The sequence below is a fragment of the Stegastes partitus genome, unplaced genomic scaffold, assembly GCF_000690725.1.
Source record: "Stegastes partitus isolate 25-593 unplaced genomic scaffold, Stegastes_partitus-1.0.2 Scaffold351, whole genome shotgun sequence".
In the NCBI taxonomy this organism is placed as follows: domain Eukaryota; kingdom Metazoa; phylum Chordata; class Actinopteri; family Pomacentridae; genus Stegastes; species Stegastes partitus.
Genome location: NW_007578082.1, coordinates 438,581 through 452,641, shown reverse-complemented (window position 1 = coordinate 452,641; position 14,061 = coordinate 438,581). Strand labels below are relative to the sequence as shown.

General features: G+C 42.1%; 1 protein-coding gene across 1 annotated transcript; it reads left to right on the top strand.

The window, feature by feature from the left end:
* The first annotated feature begins 4,902 nt into the window (after positions 1–4,902).
* pabpc4 (poly(A) binding protein, cytoplasmic 4 (inducible form)) lies at positions 4,903–13,904 on the top strand. The gene is made up of 15 exons (XM_008284206.1): positions 4,903–5,418; positions 7,781–7,974; positions 8,747–8,862; positions 9,845–9,984; positions 10,075–10,169; positions 10,251–10,388; positions 10,486–10,581; positions 10,700–10,969; positions 12,251–12,341; positions 12,446–12,541; positions 12,674–12,804; positions 12,893–12,983; positions 13,081–13,211; positions 13,307–13,431; positions 13,514–13,904. Exons 1-14 carry the CDS (start codon positions 5,226–5,228, stop codon positions 13,406–13,408), a joined length of 1,884 nt encoding a protein of 627 aa, XP_008282428.1. The 5' UTR covers positions 4,903–5,225; the 3' UTR covers positions 13,409–13,431; positions 13,514–13,904.
* The last annotated feature ends 157 nt before the right edge of the window (positions 13,905–14,061 follow it).

The following is a 14,061-nucleotide window of genomic DNA, read 5'->3' as shown; positions in this document are numbered from 1 at the left end:
TGAACATGGACCTGAAGTCAGGAATAAAATGAACAAAACACACAATTTTCTTTGTATCTTTAAATCACAAATGCTTCAGCAAAAGACACAAAAATATGACTGGTTTCACAATCTGGATGCAGGATAGTAGCCTGTCAGCCTCATTAGCCTGATTGCCAACACATGCCTCTCCTGCCACACAGCTTCTTATTGACACACTTGGAGCAGGAGCGTAATCAGAGTTGTTGGTCCAGCGTGAGGTTCACGATGGGGACAATACAGATATTCCTTTGCATGCTTCTTGGACATTTTGTTTCTGCCCAGTCTGGTATAAAATATCAAGATGCCACATTTTCCCAGGATTTTTCAGGATTTTTCGAGAACATGATACCTTTTCCATTTGAAAGAAATTTTGATTTTCCTCCCTACGACAGCTTCTTCAGCTCCTGGCGAACCTGGACCCCTGACTTTCAGATGCTGTCTGGATTCCCTCCCTTCATGAAAGCTCCCAGAGTACAGGTGTTTTGTGATGAATCGAGTCTGACTGTGCTGGTTGATAAGGCAGCCAATGGTTTCAAATTGACTGGAGAGGAAATACAGCTGGGCGATGGCTGCTATAGCAACAGAGAGCTGCCACACCAATTTGCCTTCATTTACGGTTTTGATCAGTGTGGAACTACACAGGTGGTGAGTGCACCAAACTCTTGATTCTTATTTCATTTTGTTTTTTAAAATTTTTTCTGACATCATGCTGCCTTACAGATGCAGAATGGTTTGGAGATGTTCAGCAACTCTCTGCACTTAAACTTAAAGAAAACATTTCCCTCCTGGTGGCAAATTCCCTCCACAATCTACGTCTCCTGCATCCCAACAAGGTGCGTCCCCTTTATTACAAAAACATCTACAGCCTCATCACTAATCATACTAAAAGCTAAGGCGTGTCTTTTCAGGTCATATGGTGAGCCGAACGCTCTCGTCCCGACACCTCGTGTGATTGAGAAGAGCTTTAGCATGAAAGCCATGACTCGTGAGTAAAGCCACAAGTCAACAAGATGCTGCTTGGCTGGATGTTTTCATGTGCTGACACTGCTGTTTTTCCTGCAGAATCCTGGACCAGCACAGCGAAGTCAAACATCTATAAAAGAGGCCAGGTTGTCAACCTCCAAGTTTCTGCCGAAATGAGGCCAGATCACCAGCTTTTCGTCCAGTCTTGCTTTGTCTCTGCATCCCCTGAGCCCCAGACAAGACCCAGGCATGCAGTCATACTGAACAAAGGGTGAGCGATCAGTCGGGTATTGATCTTCACTGTTCTGTTTACTTTTCTAATCACCTGATATATTACCTCTCTGCCAGGTGCGCTTCCCCTTTGGGTTCCCCCCATGCTGTCGTACAATTCGTGGCCTCCAACAGAGCGGATGTGGTTAATTTTGTTCTGAACACATCTCATCTTATTTCTGAGGTTAGTTTTTAGAGACTGGTTTCACTGACAGGCTTCTGCTGTTTAACTCTGACCCTGAAATCTCTTCTCCTCTGTAGCTGTATATCCACTGCAGTGTGCTGGTGTCGGACCAGGGCGTCACCTCTGGCTCTAAATCCTGCAGCTACAACGTGATCCAATCGAGGTATTTGCATACACATAACTTGCACGTGCGTTTGTAATATAAATACTGAGTAATACTGAGGCTTTATTTTCAGATGGGAGGAACTAAGTGGTGATGTAGCGGTGTGCAATTGCTGTAAATCCAAGTGTAAAGGCTTGTCAGTCAACAACCTTCCTAATGGTAAAAAAAACAACAACACAGAAATGTACTCTTTAATCTCTCCCAGTGACTCATTGAGTTTGTCATTTCAGGTGCCAAGGCTATAGTCAGCACTGGTCCCTTAGTCATTGTGGATAAAGGCAGTAACAAAAGTCCTGCACTTCCAGTCTCTAAACCACAAGAAACCTCCAGCGCCCCTGTACCCAACACCAAGCGGTCCTATGTTCCTGATCTTACTGAAGATGTAATTGCTGCTGGTAGTTCTGTATCTAGAAGCTTCCCACAGGGTGTCGTGGTTGTGAGTCAGGACCCAGCGTCCAGGCTGACGCTCTGGCTACCTGGAGAGCTGCAGAACAATGAATACGATCCCGGTTCCCAGTCTGTAGAAGGTCTGACAGTTGAGCTGCATCCGAGCGCCGACATATCTGACGACCCTGACCTTCAGCCGACAACCACGGATCGAGAATCTAACCTGAATCCATCCTCAAACGAGATCGAAGGTCAAAGTTTAAACGAAGCTTCCGTGTCAGGTCTGAATTTACTTACGATGGTTGATGGATGGCCAATTCCTCCACAGCTAGACAAGGCAGTCGTTGCAGAGGAATTGCGAAGGAAAAAAAGGCTCGGAGGATCTGAGAAGTTTGGCTCGAAAGCAGTGGACTTGTCTCTGCCAGCTGAGATTAGCGTAAATTACCTTATGTTGGTTGAAAAGCCCAATGTAGCAGACGCGGACAACATGGCCATTGCAGAGGAGTCTCAGAGGAAAAGATGGTTTCCAGCTGGAACTGACATAAATGATCTTAACCAAATGAGAGACGAGCTGGCTGAAATGCAGAGGGATGCAGCTGTGATGACCGAAGAAGGAACATATGATGACCAACCAATAATTCGCTCAAAACTCGAGTTCTTCAAAGGTACAGATGGGTCGCAGTTGCTCAGTTATGAGGAAGAAGTGAAGCAAACAAAAGAGGGGAAAAGTGTAGCTGGAAGATTTGGGCGGGATGGGACCAAAAGAAAACAGAAATATGGACTGAAAGGGATGCTCTCAACTTTCCTGGATTTGCTGAGGTATACAAACTTTTATTTTTCCATTGTTTCCAGTCAATTAACATCAAAATAATCTATGTATGTGAACTAATGTAATTTCTCACTCAACAGGAGGATGGACAAAGCAGAATAACTGCAGCTTTCTTTATAAGGCTATCTCATAGTGAGACTTTAATTTAATAAAGTTACTGAATTATCTAACTGTTGGTTTATTTTAACATTTGAATGATATTTACTAGTTTTCCCAAGAAGCAAGGAAGAGAAGGTCATACTTGAATTGTGTTTTTGTTGTTTGTTTTTTTTAAACATCCCTTACTGTACTTCTGGTATATCGCTGACAGCTTCAGAATAGTTTCATCATATTTATAAAATGGGAAGTTCTATGAATTTATTTTCTTTTAGGTGTGCCACAGGGGTCGGCTTTGGAGCCAATTTCATGGTCTTCAGATGATTCCACTTGTGCACGTTATTCACAAATACTTTGTATCTTTTATTTATTATAAACACTCAGATGTACCTGCTAGTTAGCTCCTCAAAGCTTGGTATGCCAAGGTCTCCATGTCTGTTGTTCTGATTATATGAAAGTGGACGTCATAACTTGGATGAAAAGGATCGGTTGCAGTGGCTCTGGGTCGCAGTGCATGACAAAACCTATTGTGACATCCAATGAATCTTAATGTCTGGTTTCATAATAATTTATATTTTGAACGTCACAGCACAAAGCTTGTGAAAACATGTTTTAATCATCTTATATATAAATGTATATATTTTTAAAAGATTGTCTTAACAAGACAGTGACCACAGACTTTTTACCTGCCTGAACCTACAACCTTTTCAACTTCAGACTGTACAGAAATCGGCTGCCAGAACCAAGTAAAATGACCACATCACTCCTGTTTTAGCCGCTTTACTCTGGTTCCCAGTATGTTTTAGGATAGATTTTACCAGTTGCTTTAAACCCCCTTAATGGCACCTGTCCTGTTATATTTCTGACCTTTTAGTATTCTCATGTATAGTCTATCCAAAGGAAATCAGGCTGTCTGAGATCTAAAAAAAAAGGAAGAAGTTTGGACTCAAAAACACTGTATTCAGTAGTTCGAATCAATGTTTTTGAATGACTCTGTTTTATGAAATTATGCTCAACAATTTGATTTGGGAGCCAGAAGCATTTTTGGGAGTTAGCTTTTTTGTTTGTTTTTCCCAAATCAAAGACTTTAATACTTGGTAGCATAAACACAAGCTTTTAAGTGGATTACTTTTTTCTTTTCTTTTTTTTTTTTTTTTTAAAAAAAAGCTTGTTCCAACTTGTATTTCCATTTTATTTTAAAATGAACATTTAAGCGCTGCATACTTAATATAATTAGGAACACAAGGTTTAAAGTTTGTAATTAAAAACAAAAAAAAAAGTTGCTCCAGTAAAGAAAAATGAAGGCAAACAGATAATTCAATGAACTTACCTCAACTTGATCTTACTTTAAAATCAACTAATGCAAATTTTCTAGCTTAAATTATGTAAATCTCTTCATCATACATCTCTTTAAACATTTATCTGAACCTTTCCTGATTGTACTTGAGTTTTAATTGCTTTTGAACTATTTTATTTCTCATATTTTTTTAACCACATCTAGCACAGTTTTAATACAGGTTGTGTTTTAATGTCTTTAAATCAGATTTTTTTTCCAGTTTTGCTGCCTTGTGAAGCACTTTCCAACCTGGATTTAGATTTTTTTTTGCTGCATAAATAAAGGTTATCAATATTATTTTGGAGCCTAAAGAAAATCCCTGTGCACAGTGTGGTTTCCCAGCCTCCTGTATTCCCACCCAGATGTCGCTGTGGGGAGCTGGGCTGTGTAGTTGGGACAGCTCAGTGTGCGCTCTCCCTTTTACACCGCATGCTCGCTGTGTTTTTTTTTCTCGCCCAGGTTTGACCCTGGCCACTATTTCCTCCGCACCGCCACTCGACGCTATAAAGTGCCCATGCTTTCCTCACGCAGTCTCTTTCCCCGGCCACAAAACAACCGTGAGTGTCTAACTCACCGTTCTTGAAAAACTTAAAATAAAAATAATATAAAAAATATAAAATCTACAAAATCTTCATAAAAACAAAGCACAGCAATACTTTAAAAAGAAATACAAAAAAAAAAAAAAAAAATAGCAAAAAAAATTTAATTTTTTAAAAAACACAAACAGAAGGCCTCGGGCTTAACCCGAAGTTGTCGTCTCTGAAGGAAGAAATACTTGACATCGATCTTCAGCGTGATTATTATTTTTTTCAGGTTTTTTTTTTCTTGCCCCCCCACCAACAAAGCTGGACCTCAGAGCCAGCTGTCTTTATTAGCGCAGTTTGGACCCGGATTACACTTCATATCGGCTGTTTTTATTTTTTAATACTTTTCTGAGGGGAAGCTTTGCGTTTATTTATTCTGTGAAGTCCGAGATATGAACACAGCGACGGGGAGTTATCCGATGGCTTCTCTCTACGTTGGCGACCTGCACCCAGACATCACGGAGGCTATGCTGTACGAGAAATTCAGCCCCGCCGGACCGGTGCTCTCCATTCGGGTCTGCAGAGACATGATCACCCGGCGCTCCCTCGGATACGCTTATGTGAACTTCTCCCAGCCCGCTGACGGTAAGACACGAGTGGACTCCGTGCAAGGCTGAGCAATGTTAGCACTTAAAGAGCCACAAAGCGTGCATCTCTGCAAGTTGCCAATGTCATCATATGCTTTCAATGTCAGCCCTTACACTGTCTATAGAACAAGGTGCACAGATTCATGACTGATGGAGTGGTATGCTGTGTTTTTTTTTTTTTTGCACTGGCAGCTCTTCAGACTGGTTTGAGCAGTCATTTGACCTACATAAGAATGTCCCAGTTCTTGTTAATATATGTCTCTAACATAGTCAAAGCCCTCAGCAGTTAACATGCATAAACTGCTCTTTAAAGTTGGCATAATTGTCATTTTATTGGCATTATTATAGCACCGGATTTGGGAATATGAAGCCCTTTTCCGCATCTTAAACCCAAAATGACCCATTTCTGCTCCTATTTTAAGGGCCAATGAGTGTAAGAATTCCCACTGCCCTCTGCTGCCATATTCACTGAAAGCAAGAAAAGGGACAAGCACAGCTGAACCCCTGAACATGCCAGTGATCGTGGATTCTTGTTTCTACTGGGATTCAACGCAGCTTGGGATCACTTTATTGGTTACTGGACCACATCAGCGACTTGTCGATCATCTATCACGATGTGCAAAAGTGCATATCCGTGCAAACATACCTACAAATGCATCAGCAATGTTGTTTAGGGGTCTTTGTTATAAGCGGCTTCCATTTACACTCGGCGGTATCAAAGCCTTGAGGAAAGGCAGCAGGTGTTGTGGTCGCCTTTTAGGGCCTCTGGTGACAATGTTTACATTGTGTGAACTTTTCTTCCTGCCGTATCAACAGAAAACACCTGCCACAACTTATCTGAGCTCCAGTCAAAAGCCCAACGTAACGATAGGTTACGACTGGATGGCTTCCTGGGAGGTACACTCGTTGGCTTCTGAGTGTGAGAAGATCCACAAGTGAAGTGAGAAGACACCATTTGTTACTGGATGTGTAGACGTCGGGGGGGGATGGTAGCTGTGGGGTGTTTAAATGGAGTTCTAACACGTGTCTGTGGGGCAACAGACTGCTGCTTGAACAATACAGATAGTAGTGGAAATGACACCAGAGCAGAGCTGTGAGCGGATAGTACGGCAGGTTTCATGCGGTCGGGGTTGTTATCCATCCCTGTTGGATTTCTTCACGTCACGGTCGTGTGTGTAAACACTCACGAGACCCGGTGTTGCTCATCTGAGCATTCTTGTTGAATGTGTCTCTTCCCCATCAATGGTAGAGAATGCTCTACTCACACTCCATGCCAGCACATACCTCTCAGGACCCCTCTCTAAATATAGAACTTCCCTCTGAGCAGCCCAAAATTTGCCTGCTTCGTTAAATGACAAATGATTAACAATAACAGGTATTTCAAGACTGTTAACAGTTTACAGCGCTGACTATTTCATTACTGTGCCGTCCTAAATGACTGAATTACCACATATATTACAGAGATCACTTCTAAATGAAGATTTCCGCTCTGAACCTTCCAGAAGTCCACATATTTGACAGCGGTCACACACCTTCTCTGAGCACACGGGTTGTGAAGTACAATTGCGAGCCAAACTGCTGATGCCAGCAGACGCAAGGCAGCTCCGTTTTGTTTACCAGACACTTTTAGCTGGAAAGCCCGGCCTGTGTGTGAGTGAGTGTGTGTGTCGGTTACTGTGGAGTGACCGAACAAAAGGATGTTTGGCACGTGTGCCCACATTGAGAGTTAAAGCAATAGCCGGAGAGAAAAATGGTATAGGTGGATTCAACTGGGCTGACCGAGCACGGAATCATTTGAGCGCATGCAAAGTAAAGTTCCCTGCGGTTTTATTACTCCTTAACTCAACCATTTCAAAGTATATTCTGAAAATGTTTATGCGAGGGCCTGCTGTCCTGCTACTGCAACTGGCCTTGGTGGCCCAGCAGCATGTGGTCAGTCAAAAAAGGGGGAACATGTGCTCCCGACTTGCCCACTGCAGCTGCCCCCCAACACTTGTCCCAGCTGCTCGCAGACAGCTCATCAGCCACATGCTCTACTGCAGTATCTTAACAGTGTTACACGTGCTTTGTTAATGGCCTGGCGGCAGGGATTCTCCATTGTGGCACACGCTGCATAGGAGGACAAACGGTTTTATTTCAATCAACTGTAGCTCCATGCTGCTTCTCTGTTATTAATGCAGTGCAGGTGTTGTTGCTGTACGAGCTGCGTTAGAATCACTGTTGCACCGACAGTACAGAGAACACTGTACGTGACGGAGGCACCGCACATACTGGTGGCTGATATGTTTTCAGACATGAGGCGCCGTGTAAACAACCACCTGTGACCTTTCCCTCCACCTCTGCGTTCCTCCCCCCTACAGCCGAGAGAGCCCTGGACACCATGAACTTTGACGTGGTCAAAGGGAAGCCAATCAGAATCATGTGGTCCCAAAGAGACCCCTCCCTCAGGAAGTCGGGTGTAGGCAACGTGTTCATCAAGAACCTGGACAAGTCCATTGACAACAAAGCCCTCTATGACACCTTCTCTGCCTTCGGTAACATCCTCTCCTGCAAGGTACAGTTGTCAGTCATGGCCAGGGATTGTGAATACTGTTTAAATGTGGAACTTTTACACCTAAAACCTCCTTGCATACTGTACACCTTTTCTCATCATATTTTAAACTTAAGAAGCTTGTCATTGCATCTACAGGAAGTCAAATATTGGTTAGATTTTTCTTTTAAAAACAACGCATGCACACTGCTGTTTATCTCACTTTCTGTAGTATGCAATAAGTATACCCACAAATAACCCCCAATATGTCCCTTTTACACTTGGTTTTTATATGAATTAAATAAATGACAATCCTGTAAGTAATCCAGTGCCCATTAGTATCTGTTTGACTCTCCAACATAGGAACATACAATACAGCTGTGGTTACTCACACTCTCTATCCACCTCCCTACACTGGTATTTTATTTATTCATTTGCAAAAACACATAATAAGCAAAGTTAAAGATATATATTTTTAAAGATATCATAATATTATCTTGAATTATTTTCCTCTGGATAATTGTGTAGTGAGAATCTGATATTGCGATGGCCCTAAATGTGGTAGAACATGACAATTTTGACAGAGTCGGGCATGTTTTCCCTTCTATTTCCACCCTTTATGCTAAGCTAGGCTAACTGGCTGCTGTCTGTAGCTTTATATTTAGCGGACTGATACAAAAGTTGTATCCATCATCTTATCTCACTCTCATAAAAAGCGAATCAACACATTTCACCAAACTGCTGCACTCAGTTCAGGAACTGCTTACATTTATAGATATATCTTAAACTCTCGTAGGTGGTGTGTGATGAAAACGGCTCCAAGGGCTACGCCTTCGTCCATTTCGAGACCCAGGACGCAGCTGATCGCGCCATCGAGAAGATGAACGGCATGCTTCTGAATGACCGCAAGGTGTGAGTGTCTCATCGTCTTTGAACTGGACATGCGGTGTTTATTGCTGTTAGTGTTTTTTCGGAGGACTTTTGAAGGGTTTTTTTCTGAACTTTAAACTGACTTTGACACTGTATGGAAGCTATCAGGCGTAGAAGCTGCAGTACAATAATAATAGCGTATGTGCATCAAATGGTGATGTATTTAATGCCTAATGTATAAACCTGACTTGACTGTTTTGACATTTGTGTTGAGTGAACTGACTTCTCGTGTCTTTTTTCAGTTGGTGAGTTTGTGTGTGAATAATATGACTAATACGCTCATCTCCTACTACTGCCAGTCTGAAGACAACCTCTAAACTCAGAGATAACAAACTAAAACCTCCTTACACTCTCTTTCCTACCAGACGCCTTTTTCTGTTGCCTCATTTGCCCACTCGCTGGTCACCCATCTTAGAGTGTTTGTGTGTGTGTGTATGACCAAGCTTGTGTGTTTTAGTGATGGATCGAATGCAGGAATGCAATACTGGATGGCGGAAGGGGAGAGGTCATCGTAGCAAGGTATATAAGATCATTTGGTCCTCCTCAGCTTTCCTTTGTACTGTGAGACTCTGTTCCACCCATCCCTCTCCATCCACCTCCTCATCAAGTTTTGGACCAAGAATTAAGATGGTTGTCACTGTGTTGTCTAGCATGCCAACATATCTGCCTGCCTTTGGTGATGTTAACAGCAGTTGGATGTTTTATTTTAATCATTGGTTACCCCAAGGAATGATGATGATGATGATGACATGTAGCTGTGAACTTGTCTTGTGGATGTTGTCCTTGTTTTTGTGCTTGCGGGGTCAGGTTTTTGCGGAACGTTCTTTACCTGGAAACCCGGATTACCAGTGTTTTTAAGATCGGGAAAAAGGAAGTCAAAAGAGATGGAGCCTGGTTTGCTTTCTCAGCTTTGCCAAGACTGTTTTACAAGAGTGTGTTTCGATGCTCTCCCTCCAATCTTCAGGTTTGTGGGTCGTTTCAAATCTCGCAAAGAACGGGAGGCTGAACTCGGCGCCAAAGCCAAGGAGTTCACCAACGTCTACATCAAGAACTTTGGGGATGACATGGATGACGATCGGCTGAAGGAGCTTTTCGACAAATACGGTAAACTAAAGCTATGCTTCCAGGTGTTATTTCCAAATCCTGGTGTTGTCAAGTTCTGCCATCTTATATTCACTTTCTTGGCCTTTGCAGGTAAAACACTCAGTGTGAAAGTGATGACAGATCCCACCGGCAAATCCAGAGGCTTTGGATTTGTTAGTTATGAGAAACACGAGGATGCTAACAAGGTACTTTGGACTTTTGGAAAAGTGCCAAGTGTATCTTTATCTGTTAGAAATGTTCTCTGATAACTATGGTTTCATCCAAAGGCTGTAGAGGACATGAATGGCACCGAACTCAATGGCAAGACAGTGTTTGTGGGCAGAGCTCAGAAGAAAATGGAGCGGCAGGCGGAGCTGAAGAGGAAATTCGAGCTGCTGAAGCAAGAGCGGATCAGTCGTTATCAGGTGTGCAGAAAATAGGTCCTCTTAATCCAAACAATCCCATATTTTAATTATATTTTTACTAAAGAATTTTCTATTTGTGATTGCTTTTTTGCGTCAGGGAGTTAATCTTTACATTAAAAACCTGGATGACACCATAGACGATGAGAAACTGCGTAAGGAGTTCTCTCCGTTCGGGTCCATCACAAGTGCTAAGGTGAGAGAAATCAGGTTTGATGGCTTAAATACACAATAAGAAAGTAAGACACTTCTCTGCGTTGTCAGCATGGCAACAGTATGTGTATGTTTGAAGATTCAATGTTTGTATATTTTAGGTGATGCTGGAGGAGGGCCGTTCCAAGGGCTTTGGCTTCGTCTGCTTCTCCTCACCTGAAGAGGCCACCAAGGCAGTGACTGAGATGAACGGCCGCATCGTTGGATCCAAACCCCTCTATGTGGCCCTCGCTCAGCGCAAAGAGGAGCGCAAAGCCCACCTCACCAACCAGTACATGCAGCGCATAGCAGGCATGAGGGCCATGCCAGCTAACGCCATCATCAATCAGTTCCAGCCCACCAGTGGCTACTTCATGCCAGCCGTGCCGCAGGTGTGAGAACCAAATTCAAAATTGTATTTTAAAGAGGCTCTAATCAGTATTTTATATTAAAAAGTAGATATGAAAGGAATCATTTGTAGTGACAAAACGACAGACTATTATCTCTTTATTCTACAGTTCCCTTCAGCATTGCAAAGCTTTTAAGCATGTTAGCTCATTATTTAGTTTAATGACTCTAAATTATACTGTCAGTCTGACAGGCAGGTTTCAGTTATTTTTTTTTTTTTAAAAGAAGCTTTAAAATCTTATGTAGACTACTATCTATTGCTGAACAAGGTTTCAATTTGAAATTGTAATTTGAAACAATGCAACTAGTGAATCACAAAGGCTACACATCAGGATATACAAAATATACTTCTATTAAATAATGCGACTAATGCTGCATTTCAGTTTTATTTAAGCTGAGCAGATTAAAACTTTCAGGGGTTGTTTATGCTCGTTGATCAATTTATTCTATGTGACTGAGGCTTTACATTGTGGTTTGACTGACATAAACCCAGTCTTAATATTTAACAGCCCCACCTCGTACACATGCAACACATCTGACCCAGAGTTAAACGGTCGTGTGAGTGGTTTAACAACTTCACGCCTTTGTCCTCGTGTGACAGTTGTGCCTTTGTGTGCCATGTAGTGATGCCCCATCACATGTTTTAAATCTATGACACATAATAATGAAGTGAAGCTTGACTTTAAAAAATGACATTGCAAATCACAACATCAACATTCATTAAAAACCTGCAATTAGATATTATTCCAAGATTTTTCTAGCTGACTACTAGCCATACATCAGAATGCAGACTGGCAACGTTATTGACAAGCGAGAGAACTCAGTGGATGATTTAGAAGATGAAGAATTAGATATTTCCTCTAGAAGTTGGTGGAGATCAAAAACAGAGCATAGAAGCAAGGAAATATTTAGTTTAAGTTTATCAGGTGGATACAACCAGGACTTACATTGAAAGTTAGTATTGTGGTGTGAATAACCAACTGTGTGTGAACAACTTTGTCAACTTAAAATGAGGATAATAAGTCAGTGTGCTCACAGGTTCCATTGCTTCCAAGAGGCCAAAAAATCCCTTTATAAAAGTTTAAAATTTGGCCTTCTAATGTTGTATATTATATGTATAATGTTTCCCAAATCTTCCAGGAGACGTTATGCAGAATTCTGGACTGCTAACAAAAACAGTTTCTATTTTGTTCAAGTCACATCTGCCCTTTCAGTGTGTTTTTTGTTTTTGCAATTAAATTATTTTGCTTTCTTGTGCCTATCAGGCCCAGAATAGGACTACGTACTATGCACCCAATCAGCTGGCCCAAATGCGTCCCAACCCACGGTGGCAGCAACAAGGTGGACGAGGTCAAGGTGAGCGTCAATATATTCTGTCTGTAATATAGTAAACCATTGTAATGATGGTGAAATGGCCAAAATGTTTACGTTGTTTTGATCTCTGCTTTCATCACTCCCAGGTGGTTTCCAAGGAATCCCCAGCTCGCTGCGTCAGCCAGGACCCCGAGCCAACCTGAGACACATGAGTCCTGGCAGTGGCCAGCAGGGCCCACGAGGTGCGCTAGCTAAAAACACATGAACATCATCAACTCCCTGCTTCTGGCTTTGAAATATTATTGATGCCGTGTAGAGATGGTTTTCTATACAGCATCCAGTAAATTCCACTATATTTTCCTCTTTGCTGCTAGCTGCTGGCCAGGCCATGGCTCCTCGTCCCTCCATGGGAGTCCCCGGCCCCCGGGCCATGCCTCCGTACAAATACGCCACTGGTGTCCGCAACCCCAACCCCCAGGTGGTGCAGCCTATTGCCTTACAGCAGGTATAACATTATCTTTCTGTCATAGTAAGCACCCAGATCTATAAATATATATAAATATAATACCGTGTCTTTTATCCGTCCCTTCCAGGCTCAGCCAGCTGTGCACGTTCAGGGCCAGGAGCCTCTCACAGCCTCCATGCTGGCTGCTGCACCGCCTCAGGAGCAGAAACAGATGCTGGGTAAGACTCCCATCCCACAAAGAATAGACTGTGATGCTGTATCATTTTCATTCGATTGATTTGTACTCTTTTTCTTTTAAAAAACAAAACAAAACAGGGGAGCGTCTGTTCCCACTGATTCAGGCCATGCATGCCAACTTGGCAGGAAAGATCACTGGCATGCTGCTGGAGATCGACAACTCTGAATTGCTCCACATGCTGGAGTCTCATGAATCCCTGCGTTCAAAGGTACTTTTAACCTCAACCTTTGCTATACATCCACACTGTCATATGTCATATACTCTGTTGTGCCATTACTCATGCCTGATGTTGTGTTCTCACAGGTAGAAGAAGCTGTTGCAGTGCTACAGGCCCACCAGGCAAAGAAAGACGCCACCCAGAAGGTGGGCAGCTTGACTACTACCACTGCTGCTGCCACATCCTGAAGACTGCGTGATATAATGACTTGGTATGATGATACACAACCAGTCAAGCTGTTCATACTATAACTAATATTGTGGTACTAATGAGAGGCCATTGTGTTGTTTCAGGGCACAGAAACGTGAGCCGAGATGGGGAGAGAAACACTACACTGACTCTAAAACATCAGAGTCACACAAAAACAAAAATCAAGAAAAAAATAGCAAATGTAATTTTAAAATATACTTGAATATTTTGAAAAAAAAAATTACAGTTCATAATTTTCTAGTTCTGTAATACTTTTAAACTGAATACCAAAAGCAATAATGCAAATAAATCCTGAATGAAGACCCTTCATTTTGCAGAAAAGGAAAGAAACCCTTTTTCTAAAAGGAACATGAGCCTTGTTCTTTATCTTTGCTTGAAAGCTTTATGTTTGATTTGAAATGATGGACTCCTCCATCCTATCATGTTATCATGGGTGTGTGGTATTGTCAATAAAGGGATGATATATCAAGGTTACCAGTGTTTTGTTACTTTAATGATACATGCAACTTATTTTGTTTGTAGATTAAAGGTTATATGTGTGTTTTGGACACTTTTATATCCCAAAGTGTGGCAAAGAAACAAGGTAAGGGGAAGAGTAGCATATTTTTTGCAGTGCTGATTATCACATATT

Bases quoted from the DNA above. Each gene is read 5' to 3' on its own strand.
- pabpc4 (XM_008284206.1), top strand. From the start codon at position 5,226: ATGAACACAGCGACGGGGAGTTATCCGATGGCTTCTCTCTACGTTGGC. The intron at 9,985-10,074 runs GTAAACTAAAGC...TGGCCTTTGCAG, and splicing joins GGAGCTTTTCGACAAATACG to GTAAAACACTCAGTGTGAAA. The intron at 10,970-12,250 runs GTGTGAGAACCA...TGTGCCTATCAG, and splicing joins TCATGCCAGCCGTGCCGCAG to GCCCAGAATAGGACTACGTA.